The following is a 27607-nucleotide window of genomic DNA, read 5'->3' on the forward strand; positions in this document are numbered from 1 at the left end:
AAGGGTTAAAAAGAGACTTGATTGTTATATGAGATGCCCATAATTGAATAAGCTTTGGATGATGAATTTTCTCTCTTATTATATATAATGTTTACAATAAAATTTATCACATTGACAAAGGTTAATAAACAATTGAAGTCATAAATCATTCATAATAAAATTCTAGAAGAAGAAACGAATAATAAAACCTTAAAAATAATTATATTAAATAATTTATTTTAAATTAGAAAATAATTAGTCAGTGACCAAATTGACAACTAAAATAGTTCTAAAAAATTATAACTGGTCTCTAAATTGATAATTAAAATAATTTCAATTATGAATTGATTTTTAAATTGGTTACTAACATTAACTACTAGGTTTTGACTACCAAAATAATTAATCTCTAATTAGGAAAATTAGATTCACACATTAACAATCATATATTTATTATGTTAGTAAGAATTATTGTACATTTCTCAATATTCATATATTACATATCTATCATGTATCGTATCTTATTATTTTGAAAATAAATATATCAATATATCGGATACGTGTTATATTCGATACACATATCATATAAGTGCATCATAGATTAAAATAAAATAGAGCATTTATGTAAAAGAAAGAACATTATATAACCATAATTGTAATGAAAATATTTTATGGGAAAAACAAAATAAGTAAAAGTTAAATATTTTTTAATTACAAAAATAGAATTTATTTCTCAATATCAGTTTATTCATTATAACATATAAAAAGATTGAAATTGTAGTAATCAAAGGGAGACTAATGCTCCCAACTCAATGTAGTCTTGTCTCTATTCTTGTTGACAATAACATTAAATGACACTTTGACTAAAACTTTAGACCAAAATATTAAACATTTACAAGAATTTTTGTGATGTGAGACATGTGAGTGATGAATATGAGATCTCTAACAAGATCGACAATAATGTACAACAATCATCTCTGGACTTATTGTCTAAAAAACCTCTTAAAGTCAATGCTTACTTAGGATATAAAGGAAAAGTTATAATAAGTGGTAATGTTTCTTCATTTAGAATTGGTAAGGAAAAAATGGTAAAGGGCTTGATTATTAATGTGGGATGCCATGCCACATAATTGAATAGACTTGGATCACGAATTTGCTTTCTTTCTTTATCATATTAAGAAAGCTTAATAAATAATATTTAATTCACAAATCATTCGTGATAAAATTATATAGCAAAAGCAAAAAAACTATCATCTTGTTTCAAAATTAAAAATAATAATTATATAAATGTTTTTAAGAGGAATAAACAAAATATAACATTTATATAAAAATACAAATAATTATCTTCACAATAATAAAATAAATATTAATAATAATAATAATAATAGTAATGGTAATATATTTTATAAAAAATGTAAAGTCTAAATGTCATTGCTTAACTTTAAAATTCAATTTAAATCTTTAATGTCAGTATATATAATATTGAGTATATGAAAAAGTTGAAATCGTAAAATTTGAAAGATTTATTAGAAAACCCCAACTTCCACTATAATATATATTTTGTTTATATTCTTGTATATGCTCTAGTGTCATGGTAATATATTAAGGTTACCTCTTTGTTCTAAGTAAGTTTTGGTTGATGGTTCTTTCTTGCTAAACTATGTATCAACAGTGTGTTTTTTGTATAAGAGTTAAAGGATCCTTCAAGTGCTCTACTTAATTAAATTTTATTCTTTATTGTAAAAAGAAAAAAAAATGGCGGTAGAAATTAAGGTGTTAAGGATTCAGTTGTATTGTTCTGAAGTATAATGATCCATCTTCAACAAAACTCAACAAGATAATCTCATATTAATACCTACAAACTCCAAAGTAAATGTTTGCATTTGAAGAAAAAAAAAGAAGAAAAATTAAGTACTTATGTACATCCTTGAGATGTGAGTCCTTCATATAAATGCTTTTTTGAAAAATAAAAAGTTAAAAAACTTCATTGTGAATGTCTTTTTTATAGCAAAAAAATTATATTAAGTGGAATATTTAGGATACTTCAATATATGCATATATAATTCTAATAATGTTGATCATGGACTCGGACTGGTTTCTATGTCATCTAGTTGAATAGGTTTAGGTGATGAGTTATGTTAATAATCATATGTTGATGTGAAGAGACAAGGTAATAATCGTGTTTAAGGTGCATATATAGTATCTTACAAAAATGGAATATTCTAAGCTTATAAATTATAGGTTTTATCATATACTATGGGCACCTAGAAACATTTGTACAAAAAACTTACAAAAAGAACTGTGAAGCTGACTGGTAAAGTTAATGTCCTAAAACAAGAACAAGGTTGATGTCTCTAAAATAATTATTCAGTGCACATTGGTATTCTATCACTAGGTCAAATGTTGCCAAACAAAATGTGGTCACTGAGACATATCACACTATTACACAAATCACACATAATAAAAGTGGAGATAACAATTTATAGCTATATATATATTCAGAGAACGATAACTTTTAGCATTTTCTGGAACCATAAAGATATAATGAAGAAGCTATGGATGAAGAAAAGTTAAAATGATAGATTCATTAAGTATGAATGAAGTGTCCATGGAGAGAATTTAGAATTTATATATGTATAATAAACTGTATAATAAGTAGATTAATCCAAAGTATATAAGATACTGTAAAGTATACAGCTAATAGATTGCCTTGTTCTTATCGATTCACTAAGTGGTTGATGAGAACAAGGCTATCACTTGGTTCTAATCGAGAATAAAATCTTGTATGTAAACAAAATACACATTTAATTTGTTCTGACGAGGTTATCGATGATATTCATGTCTTAACTCCTTAATCACCAACATCATATTAATTAGAAAAGCATAATTTCCATACATCAGACAAGGGTATCATCAATTGCTGCTTGTGTGTACTGAGTCGAATATATATGAACAGACTAGATCTATATAGGGTTTGTGGTGCAATGAATTTAGTTCAAGACCCAGAAATTGTACCCAGAACAAAGCAGTAAATATCATATACATATTTTGCAGAAAAGCAGAAAATGTTGTATAAAAGTAGTAATTTTACAACCATGTATAAAATTAATTCAAAGGGTAAACTCGCGAGAACAAAATCAAACAGTTTATGAGCTCTTTTCACCAAGGAAAAAAAAAGGGGGTTCGTGGACATCTACAAACAACAGTGTCCCAAAGATCGAACTCAAAAAAAATTTCTTGTACCCGTTTCTGGTGACGAATCCTGCGGTTCAAGTCCCAGTCTGAGTTCAAGGTCCAACTTCAACGATGAATCTCGGGTAGATAACAAGGCTCCTTCAGTGGTATTTTGAGCTTGCGGCTTCAGTACTGTTTCACTGCTGGTTGGTGATTCTTCGAAGAGCGGAAGCTGGTGCCTTGTGTGAGAACCTCTCGAGGAGGCATGTTCATGTTCATGTTCTTCTTGAGACACATTCCAATTCCATTTTGGCGTGTTGCGTTCTTCACCAGACTTGGTCTGATCCTGTGGGGGGACAACCTTGTCGAAAGATGGTTGATTTGAAGATTGTTGTTGCTTGAGCTTGGCTTTGTCTTTCCTATGTATGTTCATGTGCCCCCCAAGTGCTTGTGCATTGGAGAAGCCCCTCCTGCAGAAGTTGCACTCGTAGGATCTGGATGTCACGTGAGTTGCACCTTGGTCCTCCCCATCAGAGGGATTTTCAGATATTGCTGGTTGTTGGTGATGTTGGTGATGATGATGATGATCAGATTCCATTTTTGGATCAGTTTCAACTTGGAAAGAAAGAAAGAATGAAAATATAGTGTGTAGATAGGAAAAGAGATGGTCAACAAAAGCAGATAGCGGTGGTTTTATACATAGAAAGGCCTGCTTTCATGTAATTATTATTTTATGAAAGTGCAATGTAATGAGAATGTAACTTCCTGAATATGTTTTACAGCTTGAGTTGTTGCAAAGGACAAAATAGCTTAAGGCTTCAAAAACTACTGGGTCAAGTATATATATATTCCAGACAACTTGCATTTTGGCTTCTGGCTTTCGGCCTACGTTAGATTCAAATGTTGTCTCACAAACTCACAATTCATGTTACTGTCAAACAATCATTTTTAAACTTGTACCATGTATTTAATTAACTATACGTAGCTTCGTTTAACCGTATATTCCTCTTATGTGACTTCTCTTCTAAGTTGTCTAATTTCTAGATGGATCACAAAACATACTTCACTGCTTTTACTATAGATGAATCAAATTTTAGAACTGTTTTAAGCAGTTCTGCAGTCTTTTTTTGTGTTTTTTTTTCTCCAATGATTTTAGTTTCAAAATAGACTAACATTTTTTCTTATTGAAATGTAAGAAAAAGATTCTTCTGCCAAAGGAACTTCTCAGAATGTTGCTTTTACATGTAGAATGAATGTGGAAACGTCCTTTGTAGTCTACATAGATTAGTTTCTGACAGTGAAACTGACAGAAAATGATATTTAGTAGCAGTTTTAAAAATTCTGGAGACATTAATTGGAAAGAAAAGTACTCAATTAAGGACTGAATTATTATTTTTAGTTTGAGAATCTCTTTAACAATTATTAAATAGTTTAGAAGCTAACTTTTTTTTTTCAAATAGTAATTACTTAAAAAAGTAATAATTGTTCTAGCTTATTACAAAGATCCAAATGAAGAAAGTTAAGACAAAGAGGACAAATGTTTTGTGAGAGTAAAATAATATTTATTTTAAGTCAGATTGGTTTCTCTCCCAAGATGAAAAGGTCACCTTAGAAATCACGCAATTGTCTACGACATATGACCATTTGATTAAGAAAATAGTCAGAAATTTTGAATATTTTATTCACCCGTCCCATATTAAAACTAGTTACTTTTATTAAAATGTTAATATACTATTTAGTTTGCAATGATATTTGTGGTAGCCACCCAAGTAAAATAAAAATGATTGTTAGTGTGTGTGTGTGTTGTTGACGAGAAATGGAACCGGAGTCAGATTTTTTAATTAAGATCTTGAATTCCGATTAAAAAAGAAGAATATATTCTGATTAGCAAGATTTTTTCCAAATATTCATATTAACAAAATCAATAAATATTTTACATTAACAACATAGTTAGAAGAAAATACAGAGAGAATGAGGGGTTAATTTATGCATAGAATTGAATTAGAAATAGATCAAAGGTGTTTTAATCTATGCATGTTAACAACTAAGAGAAGTGATTATAGTAATAGTATTAATTTAAAATTTGATAGCTTTAGTGAAAGAGAGTGTTGTTTAGCCGTCCTTAACATTAAATTCGAAGCAAAATATGAAACAATAAAAGGAAAGAATTGATAGCTGGAAAACCATAGAACACAACATAGCCAGCCATGAACGTCTTCCACTTGGAAACTGCTACAACCTTTTCATTAATATTCCAATTAGATTTCAAACTTTACTATGTATATATCAATGCTGATGCAGTATACATCTACATGCATATGTATAAATGCAGACGAAATTAATTAGGGTAACCTGGGTAGGACAAAATGTCAGGTGGTTCTGATATCATATTAGATTAGGAATGAATTTTAAGTCTAACTCAATTCTACAAAATCAGTTTGAAAAGTGAGGTTTGTACCTTACTTATATACTATAAAATTGTCTTATTTCTAGTCGATGTAGGACTTGTAACAATATATGGGTGTCTAAATTGAAATTGTAAAAATTTAAGAGAATGAAGCTCCCAAACTTTGAATATATAGTTTTGTTTCTTTTCTTGTAAACTGACATGTACTACATGATATTTTAGGAGAAAGTCAAACTTCAAAATAGAAAGGTGTTGATGTTGTTGGAAGGTGAAGCAAATTTGAAGGATGAAGATAAGATGTTCAACAAAAATCGAATAAATTGTGATGTATAACGAATATTTTGCAGATTGTCACTGTACATAATACCTTTGTAGACTTTGTCAAAGTTCATAGTAATGTAGAACATATAATTTTATATTGGACCATTTACATATACTCTAAAGTCAAAGTCTACATCATAGAAAATATCTGCTTCATACGTGTCTTTCTTTTTAGGAATTAAGTTAATTCGTGTAACAGTAAAACTTATTAGGTTAATATATATGTCGCAATATTTTTATTAATTAAGTTAAAAGGTGTATAAATAAAAAATGTAATTATTCAAAATTTATTTTAAAAAATCATTATTTTTACAAACTTATTTATTTATTTATTTTTTATTTTAATTTGAGATAAATTATTCATTTTTTTCATATATATGAATTATCTTAGTAGAAAGTAGAACATTATTCTGATCAAAAGTTATTTTTGAGTAAGTTTTTTTTTTTCATTTACTTTTTTTTCTTAAATTAATTTTATGTGAAAGATTGTAAGTTTGAGTTTGCATGTGATGTTTCTTGCATAAAGGTCAATCTCTATTATTTTAAGAACATATATAGTAATATATTTAGATTTGTTAATTAGAGATTTTATATATATAAGATTAACTTTTTTGTGATATGCAGTTGTGATTTTGAGAGTTTAAGCTTGGATAAACAAGTGTTAAAGGTAAATAAAGTTGGTTAATACTGTTTTTTAATATCTTTGAGTACATAATATAGACTTTTTGGTAAAATATTTTTGGTTGTGTAAGAAACTTATATTTGGAAAATATTCAAGGAGTTTGAGTTTTGATAGGAAAAATATATTTTACAGTGATTTTTTTTTCTTTCATAAATTTATGATATTCTTGAAAATAAAGTCAATATATTCCTAATACTGGTTGCTAGTTAGTATAATGTATTATATAAATGCCATATGAAATTGTTGAAAATAATTAATTGATTTGAATATGATAAATTTGTACTCCTTATGTATGTGGTGAAGGTCAAAATAGTTTGTAATATTACATAATCTTTTTCCTTAACTTAATTTACTATAACTCTAATCTGTTATACATATTAAAATCATGAGGATGTAAAAGAAGAAAAATCTAACATCGTCTTTCTCTCTTCCAGAGAATGATTTTCAATTCAGATTGGTAAAGTATGAACAAGTATTTATATCTTTATTATTTTTACTTTTTTTATTCAAAAATTAAATAGAATTGAAATTTATTAGTACTTTATATAATAGATAACTAGATATAAAACTTGGAGGATAAAAGTTCAAAGTAGATAATAAGTCACTTTCTTAAGCTCTGGTTAAATCCCACTACATTAAAAGACTTATCAAAACTCTTTCATATTGTTCAGTACATAATATTAAAGGTTCACATGACCTATAATCCATTTATATAGTCAAAGGTTTGAAGATAAGTGACATATAAATATTTGTTTACTTTGTAACAAATTATTTTATATTTAATTTATGGTAAAATTAAAATTAGTTTCTTTCACAATTTTCTTCTCTATTATCTAAGTAAATTGTTAGCTGTCACAGACAGAAACTCTTATAATTAATAGGATCACACAGAAATTCTTCTTCTTTTATCTCTTTGCATCGAAAGAGGTCAATATGACTTTTTAAGATATTTTTCAAAGGATCGAGTTTTTTTTTTCTTTATTGGAAAAAAACCTAAAAACTATCACAAGCTATACAAAATTTAGAAGTCCAATCAATTTTCATTACGATGATAAAATTCTCAAAAACTTTTTATCTTTATATTTGAAAGTTTATTATGACAATGAAACTAATATTTTAGTTAGTTTTATTCTTTTTTATTTTTTTTCTAAGTTTGGAAACGAAATTTTAAAATGGCTTTATTCTACCTAGCAATTAACTTCTCATATCTAATATTATTAAAATTGGAAAATTATTGAGGACAATTTTGAAAAATAACTTTAGTATGATTAAGTTCCAGATCTTATATTAGCTTCTTTTAGTTAATTTAATTATAAGATTAAAACTTATAAAGACATTTCGAAAAGACCAGCAGAAAACAAATATCACAATTAATTAAAGAAAAAAAATAATCGAGATATTTTTTTCAATCTTATCCAACCTTTCTCTATCTATGTCACGCGCTACTTTGAAGTTTTTACTATCTCCACCAATAGGAATATTATTTAATTGCATTTTGAAAATTAATTTTAAAAATAAAACAAAATCCAATACAACCTTAATTTTAGAAAAACTAACTGCATATTTTTGTTAATTTCATTTTAACGATAAACGCATATATATTCGAATACTTGACAACAATACTAAGATTAATGTTTGCATGGATACTAATTAGTTTTAGATAATATCAGTTTTTGTATAAATAATTTATGAAAAGAACTTTTAATTTAATAACGAAGTATGAGAACAAACTATCATGTTAAAAATTAGTGACGGTAGTAGTTTATGTAAGTTAAACTGATGTAATTTAACTTTATCATTTCATAGAAATATGAGATAGAAGCTTAATGAATTTTAATGGGATAGCTTTAGAATTAGTTAGGAAACAAAAATGTCTAAAATTAAGGCATCCCCTTATTCTAACAGCGTAAAATACTTTAGTTTAACAAACTTTGACGATCAACATTTTTGTAAAAAAAAAAATCCAAAATTTTATTACTTTATTTTTTTAACTTCCATAAAAAAATAAAAAATTACTCTATTTAATTACTTTATCATCAAAATATTTGTCAAAAAATATTTTTGATACTTTCAAACAATTGACCAGTCGGCTACGGATGGGTTTATTTTTTATTGAGGGGCTCGTACGAGAGATTATACATTTTAATCTGAAATATTAAAACAATAAATTTACCGATCTTTCTTTTTATATTGATGTATAACTTTGTCAATTTCATTTTTATAACTCATTTGAATGATACCGAACAACTACTCAGAAAGCGAATGAGATTCAGCAGCCATCACTTTATGCTTATAGAACTAATTAAGTTGTGATTATAAATACAGAAAACGCAATCATTATACTAAAGTTATATCATCAATGACGACCAGAGCCAAAGTTGGTATTTGATATTGCATCAACAACATACAAGGTTTTGACTCAAAACAGAAGAAAGGAAAAATTCTCCACCAGGAAGAAAATTTGTGATTATAAATACAGAAAACGAATTCAGATTCATTCAACAAATTCATTATATCATATCCTTCATTGAAGAGAGAAAAAAGATGGGTGAGAGAAACAGTGGAAGCAAAAGCAGCAGGTGGTGTTTGCAGGGAATGACAGCACTGGTCACAGGTGGATCCAGAGGAATCGGGTAACTTTTCTACCTTCTTCCACTTTTTGTACTTAATTTCAAGTGGTTAACAACAAAATAGTGATTTCTACAGAGTAAACACGGTTGTATCAATGAACTATTCTGGTGAATAATTGCAGAAAACAAGAGGGTAGGTCTTGAATGAATTTTTGTTTTTGTTTCTCATCATTCATATGTATGTATATAGATATGCTATTGTGGAGGAGTTGGCACAGCTTGGAGCCACTGTGCACACTTGCTCTCGGAACGAAGCTGAACTCAATGAATCCTTGAACGAATGGAGCACAAAAGGATACAGAGTAACCGGTTCGGTCTGTGACGTGACCTCTCGCGTTAACAGAGAAGAGCTCATAGCCACAGTCTCATCTCAGTTCAATGGAAAACTCAATATCCTTGTAGGACATGTTCTTTTTTCACCTTTTCATACTAAAACTTGTCTAACTATCACAAGAATGAGAACTAATTCGGGATCCAACTTGTAGGACTAAAACATTCTTTTTCGTTAATATTTGTGAATGGATTTAGGTAAACAATGTGGGAACAAACGTACAGAAACAGACCCTGGATTTAACAGCGGAAGATTTCGCATTTCTGATCAACACGAATCTTGAATCTGCTTTCCATTTAAGCCAGCTTGCATATCCTCTCCTAAAAGCTTCAGAAGCTGCAAGTATCATTTTCATATCCGCGATTGCTGGTGTTGTGGCTACAAACTTAGCATCCGTTATATATAGTGCAGCAAAAGGTGATTTTTCATTGCAGTTCACGTGGTAGAGATTGTAGTGAGTAGTAAAAATTATCCAAGTGTATTTAATTGGCATGCAGGAGCAATAAACCAAGTGACAAAAAATTTGGCATGTGAATGGGCGAGAGACAACATAAGGACTAATTGTATTGCACCAGGGCCAATTAGAACCCCTCTTCTGGAAAAGGTAACATTTTTGTTGGCAATGTTAGTGCATGATTATTGTTGTCATTTGTTTTTGTTTTTTGTGTGGACTGAGGACATCATGGTATTGTGTTGTGTTGTTGAAGCACTCTAAAGAGGACACAGTTATGAATGTTGTACTTTCTCAAACCCCTCTGGGACGGATCGGAGAGGCAGAGGAGGTGTCTTCGTTGGTGGCATTTCTGTGCTTGCCTGCAGCTTCTTACATTACAGGACAGACCATTTGTGTTGATGGCGGCTTCACTGTCAACGGCCTCCATATATTGTAAACTTGTTTCGACATTCTCTATGTTAAGTCAGTTACACTCTGATTGTATTGGTTTCTGTAACATGTTAATAATAAATTAACAGAATAAATTAACAGAGTGTGATTTCGTAGATTCAATATGTGGTTGTGTTTGAATTAGCAATTAGTTGATTCTCGCAATGAGAGTGTGGTATGTTAAATGTATTATAGAATGTGTGATGTTTTTTTGTCTGATAGCAATAAAACTCGGTGCTTGTTTTCACCTTAAAACTCAAACTTCAATGTGAAATATAGTTTTAGTCACGTCCAACCTCAAGTTAAGGTAAGCATTATAAATCGTTGGAATGGATGATTTTAATATATTTTTTATAATAATTGTTTCTTAATAAAGTCTATAGTCTATCATTAATCATCATGTTATATTTAATTGATAAATTATGATCTATTCTCATAATCTTATTTACCTTAAGGATTATAGAGACTTACAAACTTTCAACTCTCATACTATTATCAAAAAATTCAACTATAAGTTTTGGTGTTATATCGAGTAGAAATAACAAAGTTAAGCAAAATATAAGAAAGAAAGACTTACAAATTCGTTGCCTAAATATTTTGGGTTTGAGTTTAAGTATCACTTTGAATATAAAACATGAGTTAAATATGTTTTGTTGCCTCAAGTTTAAGTAAAAATTGAAATTAGACTCTCTTCAATAATCTTAACAAAATTTAGTTAAGAAGACTAATTTCACACATTTTTAAATATGAAAGAGTAAATTAATTTAAAATTACGAAAAAAAATTAATTTCAATTTTCACATAAAATTAATGGACAAAAAATATATTTATCCCATAAAACAATATATAAAAAAAAGATTTCAAAATTCATTGTATTAAGATTTTAAATATCGTGGTGAAAATTATTTATATAAAATTGAATCGAGTCTACTTAATATAAAACCTTCTCAATAAATCATTCTTAAAATATAAATCAAGAGGATAAGTTATCAAAATCATATCACCAAACTTTATAACATCTTATCTAATTTTCACATCATTTATGTACTAGTTTGTTTGTTTCTTTCAATATTACAAAGAAAATTATTATTTATATTGCTTCTACTAAATCACTTTAGTAGGTTAAAAAAAGTTTCATAAATAGCTTAAAAACGTCACTTTTTTTTCTTCAATAAAATAAACTATTATAAAAACTTAAATTCGATTTAGATTTTAAAACAATCTAACATATTTTAGCTCTAATAACAAATGCTTTGAAAACTAGCAGCCTCTTAAGATTATTGTACCTGTTTACACAGTTTCGTTTATTCATTGCTTCATGTTTGAGAAAATGAAACACGCGTTTGTTATCCAAACTCTACCATCACATGGATGCAGAAAGAAAGTTACGCATATGGAAGAATTTTCAAAGGATATTTAAAACAATTATTTAATCATATGATATTTTAAATTCGAATTTTAAAACATTTAAAAGATATTTAAAAAAATTATTTAATCATGATGGAGGGATGTCCGCGAATGGTTTCTACCCAACAACGACTTCTAAGTGACATGGTTCTCAACTTTTTGAAATTCATAGCTAAACTTTTCAATTTTTTAGAAAATAATACTGAATCATATGTCATATAAACTGGTTTAAATTTACAAAGTTTAATAAATTTAAAAATTAATCCATTTTATGATAAGAACTAATCTTTATAACATAATTGTGAATCATTTAAAATTTGGTACATGTGATGTGATCATCGAGATAACATCAATAGCAAATATACGTTGATATTAATTTAATGTAAACTTTTGTTTTAAAATTTGTCAAAATAAAACTCTAATTCGCTTAAAAAACAGCATCTATTGTGTTCTGAAATTCAAGTTTATTCTCTTTAATGATAACACTAATCATGCACACTTTATATTCCCTTGCAAATCATAATTTTTTAAGAATCTAACACCATTTATAAAAAAGTTATAAGCAGCATCTGTGTCATTTCCCCGTAAAAGAAAGTTCTATTTTGAATATTCCAAGCAAATTGTAGATTGTTGTATTCTGAAAAAGTGTTTTAATTAAAATTGAACATTTAGTATAACATGCATTACCCAAGGTCAATCATGAATGACTACTGGAGGCAAAGTTGGTATTTGATCTTGCATCAACACCATACAAAGTTTCAAAGTTTTGACTCAAAACATAAGAAAGGAAAAATTCTCAAACAGGAATAAATTTGTGATTATAAAATACATAAACGAATTCAGATTCATTCAGAAAATTCATCATATCATATCATCTTCTTCATTGTAGAGAGAAAAAAGATGGGTGAGAGAAACAGTAGCAGCAGGTGGTGTTTGCAGGGAATGACAGCATTGGTCACCGGTGGATCCAAAGGAATCGGGTAACTTTACTACCTTCTTCTTCTTCTTCTTCCACTTTTCTTCATTTTATTTGTAACTGTTTGGTGCTTTCTACTGCTGTGCTGTATGGTTTACCGTCGGATCATCGATCAGGTGTATTAAGAACAAGCGATGATGGTCTGACGATAGACCATAGAGTATATCTACAAAGCAAACATGGTTGTATCAATGAACTATGCTGATTAATAATTGCAGAAAAGAAGAGGGTAGATCTTGCATGAAATTTTGTATATATTTCTCTTTTCTCCATTCATTCCTCTCATATATGTATATAGATATTCTATCGTGGAGCAGTTGGCGGAGCTTGGGGCTACTGTACACACCTGCTCTCGGAACCAAGCTGAACTCAGTGAATCCTTGAACCAATGGACCACAAAAGGATACACAGTAACCGGTTCTGTCTGTGACGTCACCTCTCGTGCAGACAGAGAAGAACTCATAGCTAGAGTCTCCTCTCACTTCAATGGAAAACTCAACATCCTTGTAATCACATGCTTTTTCTTTCACCTTTTCATATTTCATCGTCTAAATATGACAAGAAAAACAACTAATTTTTAATTCAACTTGCAGAACTATAACATTCTTTTTCGTTAATATTTGTGAATGGATTTAAGGTAAACAATGTGGGAGCAAACCTAGAGAAACGAACCCTGGATTTAACAGCGGAAGATTTCTCATTTCTGGTGAATACGAATCTTGAATCTTGTTTCCACTTAAGCCAACTTGCATATCCTCTCCTAAAAGCTTCAGAAGCTGCAAGTATCATTTTCATATCATCCATTGCTGGTGTTGTAGCTATAAACTCAGGATCCATTATATATGGTGCAACAAAAGGTGATTGTTCATTACATTCCATGTGGTAGAGTTAGCTAGGTAGAGATTGTAGTGAGTAGTAAAAATTATCCAAGTGTTTGTAATTGGCATGCAGGTGCAATAAACCAAGTGACAAAAAATTTGGCATGTGAATGGGCGAGAGACAACATAAGGACTAATTGTGTTGCACCAGGGCCAATTAGAACCCCTCTTCTGGAAAAGGTAACACTTTTGTTGGCAATGTTAGTGTATGATTATTCTTGTCATTTGTTTTTTTTTACTCTGGACTGAGAGCATCATATTGTTGTGTTATGTTCCTGAAGCACTGTACGGAGGACACACTTATGAATGCTGTAATTTCTAAAACCCCTCTGGGACGGATTGGAGAGGCAGAGGAGGTGGCTTCGTTGGTGGCATTCCTGTGCTTACCTGCAGCATCTTACATTACAGGACAGACCATTTGTGTTGATGGTGGATTCACTGTGAACGGCCTCAATTTATTCTAGCTTTGTTTTGACACTTTTGGTCTTAATTCAGTTACACTCTGATTGTCTTGGTTTTCTTTGTCTTGTTAAGAATAAGTTCATAGGTTGTACTTTCCTAGGTTCGGTTTATGGGTTTGTATATGAATTTACAATTAGCAGAGTCTCACAGTGAGAATGTAGTATGTTAAAGGTATTTTGGAATGTGTGAGATTTATTGTGAGATACGGGTTATCATGTTAAAAATATTATTTTCTCTGTCCTAAGAATAACTCTATTATTTGGTTAAAAAAATTGAATTCATTAATTTTTTAAATTAAATTAGATCAAAATTTTAAAAAAGTATTAATTTCAATTTTTATTTAAAATGAATGAATAGAAATATATTAACTCATTGCTTCTTAAAATGAGTTAATTTTCAATTATTTCAATAATTCGCTGTATTTTAGTGGCAAATGAAAATGAGCCAAAGAGCGATTGATCCTGAGAAAGGAAGCAATTTGATCTAATTTTGAAGGAGAATAGTTGAACCAATTACAAATTATCAGTAAGAGAAATGATAATTTTATAGCGAAATTCGTTAAACAAGAATAATAATTAAAAGTTAGTAACAAAAATTTCCTAGCAAAAACTCATGAGTAAAATTCGTTAAATTAAATATAAAATCTCTCATGATTCAAGTTGTATTTGCTCAATAATTTTCCACAAGACGATCCAAAAAGAAAAAAAGAAACCTCAGCCATCTATAAACACACAGAATCCTTTGAATCAAGTTTTCCCAGTCCTAGATAACGCTGTCTGTACTAGAAAATCAAATTACCTTAAAAAGAACAATCCCGATGGCATGATGGCATGATTTTCCTGTGATTAGAACAAAATGCATATGAATTCCCTCATAAATCCAACTTCTTATCTTCCATTACCGTCAAACCGCACTACCACCTCTTTCATTTTCAATCATGGAAGAAAAAAATCAAAGTCCAATTGCATTCGGAGCCAGTCCACACAGCAAAGGTGGACTCTTCAGGGCATGACAGCTCTCGTCACTGGTGGAACTCGCGGAATAGGGTATCAACATTTCTACTTTCACACCCGTGTTTCATTTTAATTCCGACCCTTTTAATCTCATCATAATTTAACTTGTGATTTCTGTCGAGACATGTTAAAGGCGTGCCATTGTGGAGGAACTGACGGGGTTTGGAGCCAGAGTTCATACCTGTGCCAGGAACGAACACGATCTCACTGAATGCCTGAAGAAATGGAATGATTCGGGTTTTGAGGTCACTGGCTCAGTTTGTGATGTATCAGTTCCAAAGCAGAGGGAGGCGCTCATGGAGTCTGTTTCCTCTCTTTTCAACGGGAAACTCAACATCCTTGTAAGTTGTCGTTAAAAATAACCTATTGAATAATGGTGTAAAATGGTGCATAGAAGCGGAGACTAATCTTATATTATTAACTAACTTCAAGGCTCAAAAGCAACTCATTAGACAGTACCAGAGTTTGTTCTAGTAATTGTTAGGCCTATCGGTTACACGACACTGATAATTTATTTTACCAACCCTAGATGTTTAGTCCTGTTACAACAGTGTTTCTGGATTACTTGGGGGTTTACTTTGGATTAGTAAGCCTTATTAATGTAGATGTCCCTGCTAACCTGATAAATTTGATGTATAGATAAACAATGTAGGGACAAACATTCGGAAACCGGTGACAGACTTCACTAGTACAGAGTTTTCCACTCTTATTGATACCAATTTGGGATCTGTCTTTCACATATGTCAACTTGCATATCCACATTTGAAAGCATCGGGAATGGGAAGTGTTGTGTTTGTTTCTTCTGTTTCTGGTTTTGTCTCGCTAAAGTCAATGTCTGTTCAAGGAGCAACAAAAGGTAATTTGCATGCTCGATGCTGTATTGCAGCTTGTTTAACAAATGCTGTGATGTTGATGAGTTTATCAAATTTTGAAGGTTTATTTTCTTTCTGATATATAGGGGCAATTAATCAACTTACAAGAAATCTAGCTTGTGAGTGGGCAAAAGACAATATAAGGAGTAATGCAGTGGCACCTTGGTACATCAGAACTTCAATGGTAGAGCAGGTTGTTCTTCTGCTTTATCCTGTAACCATTGGTTAGAATGAGCTGCTTATGACACTCATTAATGTCATTTCATGGTGCTCTAAAACACAAAAATCTAATGTAGTGACCAGATGTCAAAGTTATATAACTTTACCCTCTTCTTTTAGGTGCTCAGCAACAAAGACTATCTGGAAGAAGTGTACTCTAGAACTCCTCTTAGGCGCCTAGGAGATCCAGCAGAAGTGTCTTCTGTTGTTGCGTTTCTTTGCCTACCAGCATCATCATACATCACTGGTCAGATTATTTGTATTGATGGAGGAATGTCCGTGAATGGTTTCTACCCAACAACGCAGTTCTAAGACCTGCTGCTTATATCATGCACCCTCCTTACTAATTTTCCTCTCCATCACCATTCGTCTGGAGCATTTGGCATGGTTCTCTACATTTCTGTCAAGCTTTCAAGAGTTAGTCCTCTGACCAACCGCTGGTACGCACTTCCAAGGTTCTGGACTCTGCAAATGCAATTATTTTTGTTTACTAAACCGCAATGTACTGGTTGTGCTATAACATGGAAGATTTCCAATAACTTGTTTCATTCATTTTGGTAACTCTGTTTACTGATCAACATGGTTCTGGTTTAAGCAAAGGTTTGACATAACCTGTATTTGATGAGAAATTGGTTGGTAGTTTCCAACCACTAGGTGTCTATGGTCTCTGAATCTTTTGTAACTCATAGCTGAACTTTTCAATTTTTTAGAAAATAATACTAGATCATATGTAAAAATTTTGTGTAAAGTGGTTTAAATTTACAAAATTTTGTAAATTTAAAAATTAATTCCTTTTAGGATAACAATTATTCTTTATTAAAAACATAATTGTGAATCATTTTAAACTTGGTACCTGTGATGTGGTCATCAAGATAACATTAATAAAAAATATATATTGATATTTAATATAAAATTTTGTTATAAAATTTCCAAATAAAACTCTATTTCACTTAAAAACAGAATCTATTGTGTTCTAAAATTCAAGTTTACTCTCCTCAATGATAACACTAATCATGCACACATTCCCTTGCTAATCACAATTTTTTAAGAATCTAAGATAACACAACTATATGACACCATTTAATTGATTTCATTTGGTACATGAGGTATAACCAATGCCAAAGGCAACTTTTAACGGTACATTGATGTATTAACTTGTAATTATAGAAAAAGTTAAATTTCCTCTTGTAATAAAAATTATAAACCTTATTCTATAAGCGGCATCGGTGTCATGACCCCGAAAATGAACATTTAGTATAACATGCACTAACTGCAGTTAAATAATGAATGGCGACTAGAGGCAAAGTTGGCATTTGATCTTGCATCAACAACATACAAAGTTTCAAAGTTTTGACAAAAAACAGGGAGAAGGAAAAATTCTCCACCAGAAATAGAACAGGACAAAAGAAAACAGTAGAAATATGACAAGTGATTAGAGGGAAAGAAAGAAATAGAGAAAATATCTGTAACTTAATGTCAAGCAATTGAACAATCGGCTACTAGGAAAACCAATGATGTTAAGCAGCCATCACTTTATGCTTACAGAACTAACTAAGTTGTGGTTATAAATACAAAAAAACGCATTCAGATTCATTCAGCAAATTCATCTATCATATAATCTCCTTCATTATAGAGAGAAAGAAAATGGGTGAGAGTAACAATGGTAGCAAAAGCAGTAGGTGGTGTTTGCAGGGAATGACAGCACTGGTCACCGGTGGATCCAAAGGAATCGGGTAACTTTACTACCTTCTGCTTCTTCCACTTTTTTTCCATTTCATTTTTCATTCCTACAACATATATGTTCTATACTTAATTTCAAATCGTTAACAGCAACAAAGGGCTAGTGGACATAATTGATTTGTAATTGTTTGGTGATTTCTGCAAAACAAACATGGTTGTATCAATGAACTATAGTGATTAATAATTGCTGAAAACAAGAGGGTAGGTCTTGCATGAATTTTGGTTTTTGTTTCTCACCATTCATTCCTCTCATATGTATATATATAGATATGCTATCGTGGAGGAGTTGGCACAGCTTGGGGCCACTGTACACACTTGTTCCCGGAACGAAGCTGACCTCAATGAATCCTTGAAGGAATGGACTACAAAAGGATACCGAATAACCGGTTCGGTCTGTGACGTGGCCTCTCTGTGTAGAAAGAGAAGAACTCATAGCTCGAGTCTCATCTCAGTTCAATGGAAAACTCAATATCCTTGTAATGACATGTTCATTTTTCACCTTTTCATACTAAATCTTGTCTAACTATGACAAGAATAAGAACAAATTTGGGATCCAACTTCTAGGACTAAAACATTCTTTTTCGTTAATATATGTGAATGGATTTAGGTAAACAACGTGGGAACAAACATACAGAAACAGACCCTGGATTTCACAGCGGAGGATTTCGCATTTCTGATGAATACGAATCTTGAATCTGGTTTCCACTTGAGCCAGCTTGCACATCCTCTCCTAAAAGCTTCAGAATCTGCAAGTATCATTTTCATATCTTCCATTGCTGGTGTTGTGGCTATAAACTTAGTATCCGTTATTTATAGTGCAACAAAAGGTGATTTTTCATTGCATTTCATGTGGTATAGTTAGCTAACTAGAGATTGTAATGAGTAGTAAAAACTAGCCAATTTGAAAACGGGTACGTAATTGGCATGCAGGAGCAATGAACCAAATGACAAAAAATTTGGCATGTGAATGGGCCAAAGATAACATAAGGACTAATTGTATTGCACCAGGGCCAATTAGAACCCCTCTTCTGGAAAAGGTAACATTTTTGTTGGCAATGTTAGTGCATGATTGTTGTTGTCATTTGTTTTGTTTTTTCTGTGGACTGAGGACATCATGGTATTGTGTTGTGTTGTTGAAGCTCTGTAAAGAGGAAACAGCTATGAATGCTGTAATTTCTCAAATCCCTCTGGGACGGATTGGAGAGGCAGAGGAGGTGTCTTCGTTGGTGGCATTTCTGTGCTTGTCTGCAGCATCATACATTACAGGACAGACCATCTGTGTTGATGGCGGCTTCACTGTGAACGGCCTCAATATGTTGTAGCCTTGTTTTCAAATTTTCTGTGTTAAGTCAGTTACACTCTGATTGTATTCGTTTCTGTGTCATGTTAAGAATTAATTAACACTGCTTTCCTAGGTTCAGTCTATGGGTGTGTGCTTGAATTCACAATTAGTTGTGTTGTGAGTCTCGCAGTGAGAAAGTGGTATGTCAAATGTATTTTGGAATGTGTGATGTGTATTGTTTGATAGCAATAAAACTCAGTGCTTGTTTTCACCTTAAAACTCAAACTTCAATGTGAAATATAGTTTCAGTCACCCAACCCCAAGTTAAGGTTAGCATGGATGAAATTTCTTGTTAAAACACTAGTGTAGATGGAAGTGAAAAATGAACAACGTCTGTGAAAGTATTTAAAATAGTTTGAGTTATAAATCACTTAATAAACTTGTTAGCGGATCAATTTATCAAGAAATTATTACTGTAATTGTAAATTTTTAGTTACATAATATGTATTTATAATATATACATGCATGAGATTAAAAGTAACTATCATAATTATTTATGAATTCATGCATACATCTTCTAATAAAGAGGCTTTTAACTGCATTCCAAACATTCAACAAAAGGATTTTGAAGACATTTTTTTTATTCATGATAAAGTTTTCAATCTGGTCTAGTGCACAAGATTTGGTTTTGATCCACGTGAGTTGGGGCTATATAAGAAAAAGTTCACAGGATCAAAATAACATCAAAAGCTCCATTGAAAAAGACCAACTCATAAATCAGTTTGTGCGAGTTGGTCTTAGGTTAACATAAATAAAGTTGGGTCACGACCAAATTTAGTAGGTTGTTCATGTTGAATCCAGGTCAAGCCGTGTCTAAGTCAAATAGAGTTCGAGTTGAATCCAACATACCTCATCAATAATATTTATATTTTTTACACTAGCTATTAATGTTATTAATAACTTTATTTGAATTATTACTACATGTTTATCTCAATTCTTATAAATAAAATGACAATAATACAGTGGTTAATGTGTGTATATATATTTTAATGTGTGTGTATCGCCTTATTCAAATAGTGTATATTTCACAGTTTATCAAAATCAATCTCATTATAGTCTTACATAAGTCAAATTGTGTCTGATTTTTCCAAGATGCAGATTTTAAAATGATTTGATTTTGATGGCGTAAGAGACCTAAGTGAAAAATTATTGAAGGAGTAGATAACAAAGAGGAAGAGATGGTTGCATGAAAGGGACACCTCGTACAAGAGCAGAAAAGAATGGAGAGTGAGAGAAGAGAAGGTTTCTTCTCTGGCCTTCTTATCCTCTCTGAATTTTCTGTTATTGGTGACTTTTCAGTGTCCAATTTTTGTTGGAACGTCTAATAATACTTTACATCATCATACAGTAACTTTTTCTGTTCTATATCAAAGCATTCATTACACATGCGCGTGACTCTACATTTGACAAAATATGAAGCAGGGAGATGGAAAATTCTCCACCAGAAATCGAAACCCTCATCCTAGTGTCCACATTCATGATTTTCGAAAAATAAAACAGTAGAAATATGACAAGCGATTAGAGAAAATATCTGTAACTTACTTTCAAATAATTGAACAATCGGCTACTCGGATAACCAATGATGTTAACCGGCCTTCACTTTATGCTTACAGAAAGAACTAAGTTGTGATTATAAATACCGAAAACGCACTCAGATTCATGCAGCAAATTCATCATATCATATCATCTTCTTCATTGAACAGATAAAAAAGATGGGTGAGAGAAACAGTGGAAGCAAAAGCAGTAAGTGGTGTTTGCAGGGAATGACAGCACTGGTCACCGGTGGATCCAAAGGAATCGGGTAACTTTACTACCTTCTTCTTCTTCCACTTTTCTTCATTTCATTTGTAATGTTTGGTGATTTCTACAAAGCAAACATGGTTGTATGAATGAACTATAGTGATTAAGATTGCAGAAAGTAAGAGGGTAGGTCTTGCATGAATTTTGGTTTTTGTTTCTCACCATTCATTCCTCTCATATGTATATATATAGATATGCTATTGTGGAGGAGTTGGCACAGCTTGGGGCCACTGTGCACACTTGTTCTCGGAACGAAGCTGAACTCAATGAATCCTTGAAGGAATGGACTACAAAAGGGTACCGAGTAACCGGTTCGGTCTGTGACGTGGCCTCTCGTGTAGAAAGAGAAGAACTCATAGCTCGAGTCTCATCTCAGTTCAATGGAAAACTCAATATCCTTGTAATGACATGTTCATTTTTCACCTTTTCATACTAAAACTTGTCTAACTATGACAAAAATGAGAATTAATTCGGGATCCAACTTGTAGGACTAAAACATTCTTTTTCGTTAATATATGTGAATGGATTTAGGTAAACAACGTGGGAACAAACATACAGAAACAGACCCTGGATTTCACAGCAGAAGATTTCGCATTTCTGATGAATACGAATCTTGAATCTGGTTTCCACTTAAGCCAACTTGCATATCCTCTCCTAAAAGCTTCAGAAGCTGCAAGTATCATTTTCATATCCGCGGTTGCTAGTTTTGTAGCTACAAATATAGTATCGGTTGTATATAGTGCAACAAAAGGTGATTGTTCACTGCATTCCATGCGGTAGAGTTAGCTAGTTAGAGATTGTAATGAGTAGTAAAAACTAGGCAACTGTAGCTGGTAATTTGAAAAGGTGCACGTAATTGGCATGCAGGAGCAATGAACCAAGTGACAAAAAATTTGGCATGTGAATGGGCGAAAGACAACATAAGGACCAATTGTGTTGCACCAGGGCCAATTAGAACTCCTCTCGGGGACAAGGTAACCATTTTGTTTGCATTGTTAGTGTATAATTATTGTTGTTTTTTGTTTTGTTTTTTTTTTCTCTGGACTGAGGGCATCATGTTATTGTGTTTTGTTCTTGAAGCACTTTAAAGAGGAAACACTTATGAATGCTGTAGTTTCTCAAACCCCTCTGGCACGGATTGGAGAGGCAGAGGAGGTGTCTTCGTTGGTGGCATTTCTGTGCTCGCCTGCAGCCTCCTACATCACAGGACAGATCATTTGTGTTGATGGCGGCTACGCTGTGAAGGGCCTCCATGTTTGAGTTCAGATTTTTTACTGATTGGTGTTGTGTTTGTTGAACATTAAAAATATACTACAGTACTTTAAAAACTTTTTAGTATATTTTAGAACTTTAAAATCAGTGATCATCCTCTTATATTTAAAGGCACAGCAGAATATCTACACCAAAAAAATCCACCAAAGAATCTTAATTCCTCCATATCTAGCCTTGTTTCCACCATTTCTGTGCTATGTCAGTTACACTCTCATTGTACTGGTTTTTGTGTTTTGTTACGAGTAATTTAAATGAGTGTACTTTCCTAGTTTCTGTTTATGGGTGTGTGTTTGAATTCACAATAAGTTGTAACTCTCGCTATGTTAAATGTATTTGGGAATGTGTGATGTTTATTGTTCGATGGTAATAAAAGTCAGTGCTTGTTTTCACCTTAAAACTCAAACTTCAACTTCAAATATAGTTTCAGTCACAGTGAAACTCAAGTTGAGACAAGTAAAACTCTATAGATTATTAGAATGGATGAAATTTCCTCTTAAAAAACTAGTGTTGATGGAAGTAACAATCGAGCAAGAAGAACGTTGGTTAATGTATTTAAAGTAATTCAGAGTTAAAAAACTTGTTAGCAGATCAATTTACGAAGAGAAAAAGTTAGTGGTAACAAATCAAAAGAAAACTTAGCCTAAGAAGTTTTATAATTGAGTAAAAAGTGGGTAGAGTTTTTATTTCAGTGAAATCGTAAAGAATAAAATAGAGTTACACTTTAAAGATATAATCTAAGCAGAATTATTGGTTGAAAGATAAATATATATATATATATATATTTATATTATTAGGACAGATGCATTTGAAAGGTTGAGTGTACTTCTACTGTCTATAATATCATCAATAATATTTATACTTTTTTACCCTAACTATTATGTTATTAATAACTTTATTTGAATTATTACTATATAATATTTATCTCAACTTTTATAATGTCATGTGGTAACTAATTTAATGGCCTATACTCTTCATCTATCTCATTATACTCTTACATTAGTCAAATTATGTCTGATTTTTCCAAGATAAGGATCTTAAACTGATTTGGTTTTTGATGGGCATTTATTTACACAACTAATATAATTTACTTTCTGCATTTGACAAGTTTGAGAGATTCTCCACCAGAAATAGAATAGGACAAAGAATCCTCATCCAACTTTAAAAAAGAAGACAGTAGAGACATGACAAACGATTAGAAACAAAGAAAGAGAAAATAACACTCACTTACTTTCAAACAATTGACCAGTCGGCTACGGATGGGTTTATTTTTTTTATATTGATATTTTAATCTTTTTGTTTTATTTTTAACTATTATTTTAATCATTTTTCAATTATGATATCACACTAAAAAAAATTAAAATAAATAATTAAAGATGATTAAAATAATAAATTAAAAAAAAATTAAAATATCATTGTCCTTATTTTTATCAAAAGACTCATGCAAGTAATTATACATATATGTCACATCACGTAAAAGTTTTCATTATTTTTCATCTAAAATATTAAAACAATAAATATACGGATCTTTCTTTTTTATATTGACGTATAACTTTGTCAATTTTATTTTTATAAATCATATTTGAATTATTCCGAACAACTACTCTGAAAACCAGTGAGATTCAGCAGCCATCACTTTATACTTACAGAACTAATCAAGTTGTGATTGTAAATATAGAAAACGCATTCAGTGTACTAAATTTATATCATCAATGACGACTAGAGGCAAAGTTGGTATTTGATATTGCATCAACAACATACAAGGTTTTGACTCAAAACAGAAGAAAGGAAAAATTCCCCACAAGGAATAAAATTTGTGATTATAAATACATAAAACGAATTCAGATTCATTCAGCAAATTCATCATATCATATCCTTCACTGAAGAGAGAAAAAAGATGGGTGAGAGAAACAGTGGAAGCAACAGCAGCAGGTGGTGTTTGCAGGGAATGACAGCACTGGTCACCGGTGGATCCAAAGGAATCGGGTAACTTTACTACCTTCTTCTTCTTCTTCCACATTTCTTCATTTCATTTGTAACATTTTGGTGATTTCTACAAAAGCAAACATGGTTGTATCAATGAACTATAGTAATTAATAATTGCAGAAAACAAGAGGGTAGATCTTGCATGAATTTTTGATTTTGTTTCTCACCATTCATATGTATGTATATAGATATGCTATTGTGGAGGAGTTGTCACAGCTTGGGGCCACTGTACACACTTGTTCTCGGAACGAAGCTGAACTCAATGAATCCTTACATGAATGGACCACAAAAGGATACAGAGTAACCGGTTCGGTATGTGACGTGACGTCTGGTGCAGACAGAAAGGAGCTTATAACCAGAATCTCTTCTGAGTTTAATGGCAAACTCAACATCCTTGTCAGTAATTCATACAACTCAATTGCATGGAATTGAAGTTAATTTTTCAGTTTCCTCAAAATAAAAAATCATCCTATGAAAGCTCGATAATTAACTTTTGCATTAATGTTTTTCAGTTATACTTTGTGAGATTAGGGTTAGCACACTTATGTATGAATTTATTCAGGTAAACAACGTGGGAGCAAACGTATGGAAAGAGGTTCTGGATTTCACGGAGGAAGATTTCTCATTTGTAATGAATACGAATTTGCAATCTTCTTTCCACCTAAGCCAGCTTGCACATCCTCTCTTAAAAGCTTCAGAAGCTGGAAGCATCGTTTTCATATCCTCCATTGGTGGTGTGGTATCAATAAACATAGGATCCGTTGTGTACAGTGCATCAAAAGGTAATTACTTGTTTTGGGTTAAATTTGCAGTGGAAGTAACAGAGAGAGTAAGTTGGTGAAGTATGCGTGTTTTGACATGTAGGAGCAATGAACCACATGACAAAAACTTTGGCGTGTGAATGGGCGAAAGACAACATAAGGAGTAATTGTGTTGCACCTGGGGTAATCAGAACCCCTGCGGCTGAAGAGGTAGTTAAATTGTTAGTGTATATATGATTATTGTTCTTGATGTTATGATTAACTATTATCTGCTTGTATTGAACTCGAATGCAGTTCTTAAAAGAGGGAAAGATTGTAAATGCTTACATTCCTCGAACACCTCTTGGACGGTTTGGAGAAGGAGAGGAAGTGTCTTCGATGGTGGCATTCCTGTGTTTACCGGCAGCCTCGTACATTACAGGACAGACCATTTGTGTCGATGGCGGCTTCACCGTGAATGGCCTCCATATAAGCTAGCCTGACTTAAGCTTATTGTAACATTTTCAGTGCTTATTGAATTTGCACTTTGACTGTGTTAATGTTTGATTTGAGGTCTATTGTTATAAAAGTCGGTCTCTTATTATTGTTGTATTTTTTTAAACTTTCTCTTTGGCAAAAATCTTATATCGGATAGAAAATACAAAATTAAACATTATATAAGAATAAAGACTCATAACACTATTGCTTTAAGGTTTTTGTGTAAAACTGATATCAAATGTCTTATATGTGCAAGACTAATGTCATATAACCATATGGAACCAAAATCTCTCAATGTCTATAACCATAACCTATATGACGTAAAATATATAATCCAACAGTGATATCAGAGCCGATGGTTCGGGATGACTGACCGTATAACCATAACACAAAAAAGTGCCCACTTGACTGATCGCATAACTACAACAAAAAATGAATCACCATACACCTGAAGGGAAATATACCATATGAAAAAAGAAAAAAAAAAGGAACTCACCCTTGAGAGGAGATTGTTAGGAATAGCCCAAGTGTTAGTCAAAGTCTCACATTGGATAGAAAATACAAAGTTAAACACTATATAAAAATAAAGACCCATAATACCATTGACTTAAGGTTTTGGTGTAAAACTCATGTCAAATGTCTTATATGTGCAAGACTAATGCCATATAACCATATGGAACCACAATCTCTCAATGACTATAACCATAACCCATATATAACCAAAACATATGAAAAAATATATAACCCAACAAAATATTTTTATTTGATGTGTTGTCGGTTGTTATGTACTTGTTGTCTTTGTTTAATGTTAAAATAAAAGGATGTATATGGAGAATAATAAATGAGTGTGATAGGAAATGTATATGTGCCTGTGCGAGTAGTGTGTGTGGGTGATGTTTTGGTTTCTAAAATAGAAATACAAACTCTTGTTAGTTTAGTGTGATGTATTGACTAGGAATAATATTAAACAAAAGTTGTTCTATACGTATTACTTGACTTTGACTAGAGTATATCTTATTTTCTTTGTTGGAGTTGAGATTTTTTTTTTTTTGTTCTTATTCATCTCATTAGTGAAAAAAGGTATTGATTTTGAAAGTTTTAAGAAATTGTAGTATATCTATTAATTAATATTATAATGAAAAACTTTACTTAAGCATGTTTGTGAGATTTGTCTTTGTATCGTACTTTAGCTTAATATAATGGATCATAGATTAAACAAGATGGTTTAAGAGTTTGAGAAATCTAAAACATACTTAAAAAATAAAATATTTTATTTAAAATTTATTTTTCGAACATTTTTTATACAAAATTATTTATTAAATTGTGATCATTAATTTCATTTAACATTTTTTTAATAGATAATAACGCTACTTCAATTAATAACATTGTGAATTTTAAATAAATTGTTATTATTTTTTAACTCTAAGAAACTTCTTTTCACTTATACAACTAACATTACAATTATTAATATTATCCTATAAGGTATATATATTTGATAAATAATTTATTCCTTTTATATAATTAAAAATATTAATTGATTTTTCATTTTTCAAATCTATAATTTTTTAAATCTATAATTTCTCATAAAATATTTAATTTTAAAAATAAATCATATTCGTCAATATTCAACATATTGTACTGCGGCAATTAGTGTTATTTGAAGGTATGAAATTGGTAATGCAATTCACATGATGAATTTTGTTGCTTTTAAATTTAAGCACTTGCTTCTTTTCTTACCTATGAAGAAAGTGAATGCTTTGTACAAGGTCTATGAAGTTGATGGTGGTTGATACTATAATGAGGTTCAGAAAAAAAAAAAAAAAAAAAACGTAATGTATTTGAAGTGATATTATGACACCAAACAGCTAAGGCAAATTTTGGAAAGTAATGTAAATCTAACTTTCATCCCAATTCATGCCCATTCAGACCTAAAACATCAAAGTCTACTTAATTCCCTTCCATTTTCTTCAAAAGTGCAACGCATGAAACAAACCCAAAGCGT

The 27607-nt window shown here is 31.2% G+C and overlaps 7 protein-coding genes across 8 annotated transcripts; 6 read left to right on the forward strand and 1 right to left on the reverse strand.

Moving 5' to 3' along the window:
- Window positions 1–3049: 3049 nt before the first annotated feature.
- Window positions 3050–3794, reverse strand: LOC114170729 (uncharacterized). Its single transcript, XM_028056276.2, has one exon. The coding sequence runs from the start codon at window positions 3746–3748 to the stop codon at window positions 3200–3202; it is 549 nt and encodes a 182-aa protein (XP_027912077.1). The 5' UTR covers window positions 3749–3794; the 3' UTR covers window positions 3050–3199.
- A 5114-nt stretch (window positions 3795–8908) lies between these two features.
- LOC114169847 (tropinone reductase-like) lies at window positions 8909–10665 on the forward strand. Of its 2 annotated transcripts, none has more exons than XM_028055172.2 (5): window positions 8909–9193; window positions 9381–9588; window positions 9719–9938; window positions 10019–10125; window positions 10229–10665. In XM_028055172.2, the coding sequence occupies exons 1-5, from the start codon at window positions 9105–9107 to the stop codon at window positions 10409–10411; spliced, it is 807 nt and encodes a 268-aa protein (XP_027910973.1). In that variant the 5' UTR covers window positions 8909–9104; the 3' UTR covers window positions 10412–10665. The 2 variants fall into 2 exon arrangements, with proteins under 2 accessions (XP_027910973.1, XP_027910974.1); XM_028055173.2 differs by having other exon boundaries at window positions 8914–9193; window positions 9267–9588.
- A 1958-nt stretch (window positions 10666–12623) lies between these two features.
- On the forward strand, window positions 12624–14327 carry LOC114169853 (tropinone reductase homolog At5g06060-like). Its single transcript, XM_028055179.2, has 5 exons — window positions 12624–12790; window positions 13085–13292; window positions 13424–13643; window positions 13738–13844; window positions 13946–14327. Exons 1-5 carry the CDS (start codon window positions 12711–12713, stop codon window positions 14126–14128), a joined length of 798 nt encoding a protein of 265 aa, XP_027910980.1. The 5' UTR covers window positions 12624–12710; the 3' UTR covers window positions 14129–14327.
- A 481-nt stretch (window positions 14328–14808) lies between these two features.
- LOC114169846 (tropinone reductase homolog At5g06060-like) lies at window positions 14809–16782 on the forward strand. The gene is made up of 5 exons (XM_028055171.2): window positions 14809–15172; window positions 15273–15480; window positions 15779–15995; window positions 16098–16204; window positions 16351–16782. The coding sequence occupies exons 1-5, from the start codon at window positions 14982–14984 to the stop codon at window positions 16540–16542; spliced, it is 915 nt and encodes a 304-aa protein (XP_027910972.1). The 5' UTR covers window positions 14809–14981; the 3' UTR covers window positions 16543–16782.
- Window positions 16783–18254: 1472 nt separating this feature from the next.
- LOC114169850 (tropinone reductase homolog At5g06060-like) lies at window positions 18255–19564 on the forward strand. The gene is made up of 4 exons (XM_085669032.1): window positions 18255–18446; window positions 18578–18797; window positions 18901–19007; window positions 19110–19564. Exons 2-4 carry the CDS (start codon window positions 18647–18649, stop codon window positions 19290–19292), a joined length of 441 nt encoding a protein of 146 aa, XP_085525158.1. The 5' UTR covers window positions 18255–18446; window positions 18578–18646; the 3' UTR covers window positions 19293–19564.
- A 1280-nt stretch (window positions 19565–20844) lies between these two features.
- Window positions 20845–22781, forward strand: LOC114169852 (tropinone reductase-like). The gene is made up of 5 exons (XM_028055178.2): window positions 20845–21113; window positions 21305–21512; window positions 21644–21863; window positions 21980–22086; window positions 22193–22781. The coding sequence occupies exons 1-5, from the start codon at window positions 21025–21027 to the stop codon at window positions 22370–22372; spliced, it is 804 nt and encodes a 267-aa protein (XP_027910979.1). The 5' UTR covers window positions 20845–21024; the 3' UTR covers window positions 22373–22781.
- A 1277-nt stretch (window positions 22782–24058) lies between these two features.
- Window positions 24059–25719, forward strand: LOC114169849 (tropinone reductase homolog At2g30670-like). The gene is made up of 5 exons (XM_028055176.2): window positions 24059–24367; window positions 24556–24763; window positions 24930–25149; window positions 25232–25338; window positions 25423–25719. The coding sequence occupies exons 1-5, from the start codon at window positions 24279–24281 to the stop codon at window positions 25603–25605; spliced, it is 807 nt and encodes a 268-aa protein (XP_027910977.2). The 5' UTR covers window positions 24059–24278; the 3' UTR covers window positions 25606–25719.
- The last annotated feature ends 1888 nt before the right edge of the window (window positions 25720–27607 follow it).

The sequence above is a fragment of the Vigna unguiculata genome, chromosome 11 (assembly GCF_037176805.1).
Source record: "Vigna unguiculata cultivar grain cowpea cultivar isolate G323 ecotype 2 chromosome 11, ASM3717680v1, whole genome shotgun sequence".
In the NCBI taxonomy this organism is placed as follows: domain Eukaryota; kingdom Viridiplantae; phylum Streptophyta; class Magnoliopsida; order Fabales; family Fabaceae; genus Vigna; species Vigna unguiculata.

Coding starts and splice junctions, on each gene's coding strand:
- LOC114170729 (XM_028056276.2), bottom strand. CDS start 3,748: ATGGAATCTGATCATCATCATCATCACCAACATCACCAACAACCAGCA.
- LOC114169847 (XM_028055172.2), top strand. CDS start 9,105: ATGGGTGAGAGAAACAGTGGAAGCAAAAGCAGCAGGTGGTGTTTGCAG. Junction 9,194..9,380: donor GGTGGATCCAGAGGAATCGG/GTAACTTTTCTA, acceptor GTATGTATATAG/ATATGCTATTGTGGAGGAGT. Junction 9,589..9,718: donor ATGGAAAACTCAATATCCTT/GTAGGACATGTT, acceptor GAATGGATTTAG/GTAAACAATGTGGGAACAAA.
- LOC114169853 (XM_028055179.2), top strand. CDS start 12,711: ATGGGTGAGAGAAACAGTAGCAGCAGGTGGTGTTTGCAGGGAATGACA. Junction 13,644..13,737: donor TATATATGGTGCAACAAAAG/GTGATTGTTCAT, acceptor ATTGGCATGCAG/GTGCAATAAACCAAGTGACA. Junction 13,845..13,945: donor GAACCCCTCTTCTGGAAAAG/GTAACACTTTTG, acceptor ATGTTCCTGAAG/CACTGTACGGAGGACACACT.
- LOC114169846 (XM_028055171.2), top strand. CDS start 14,982: ATGCATATGAATTCCCTCATAAATCCAACTTCTTATCTTCCATTACCG. Junction 15,173..15,272: donor GGTGGAACTCGCGGAATAGG/GTATCAACATTT, acceptor GACATGTTAAAG/GCGTGCCATTGTGGAGGAAC. Junction 15,481..15,778: donor ACGGGAAACTCAACATCCTT/GTAAGTTGTCGT, acceptor TTTGATGTATAG/ATAAACAATGTAGGGACAAA.
- LOC114169850 (XM_085669032.1), top strand. CDS start 18,647: ATGAATACGAATCTTGAATCTGGTTTCCACTTGAGCCAGCTTGCACAT. Junction 18,798..18,900: donor TATTTATAGTGCAACAAAAG/GTGATTTTTCAT, acceptor ATTGGCATGCAG/GAGCAATGAACCAAATGACA. Junction 19,008..19,109: donor GAACCCCTCTTCTGGAAAAG/GTAACATTTTTG, acceptor GTGTTGTTGAAG/CTCTGTAAAGAGGAAACAGC.
- LOC114169852 (XM_028055178.2), top strand. CDS start 21,025: ATGGGTGAGAGAAACAGTGGAAGCAAAAGCAGTAAGTGGTGTTTGCAG. Junction 21,114..21,304: donor GGTGGATCCAAAGGAATCGG/GTAACTTTACTA, acceptor GTATATATATAG/ATATGCTATTGTGGAGGAGT. Junction 21,513..21,643: donor ATGGAAAACTCAATATCCTT/GTAATGACATGT, acceptor GAATGGATTTAG/GTAAACAACGTGGGAACAAA.
- LOC114169849 (XM_028055176.2), top strand. CDS start 24,279: ATGGGTGAGAGAAACAGTGGAAGCAACAGCAGCAGGTGGTGTTTGCAG. Junction 24,368..24,555: donor GGTGGATCCAAAGGAATCGG/GTAACTTTACTA, acceptor GTATGTATATAG/ATATGCTATTGTGGAGGAGT. Junction 24,764..24,929: donor ATGGCAAACTCAACATCCTT/GTCAGTAATTCA, acceptor GAATTTATTCAG/GTAAACAACGTGGGAGCAAA.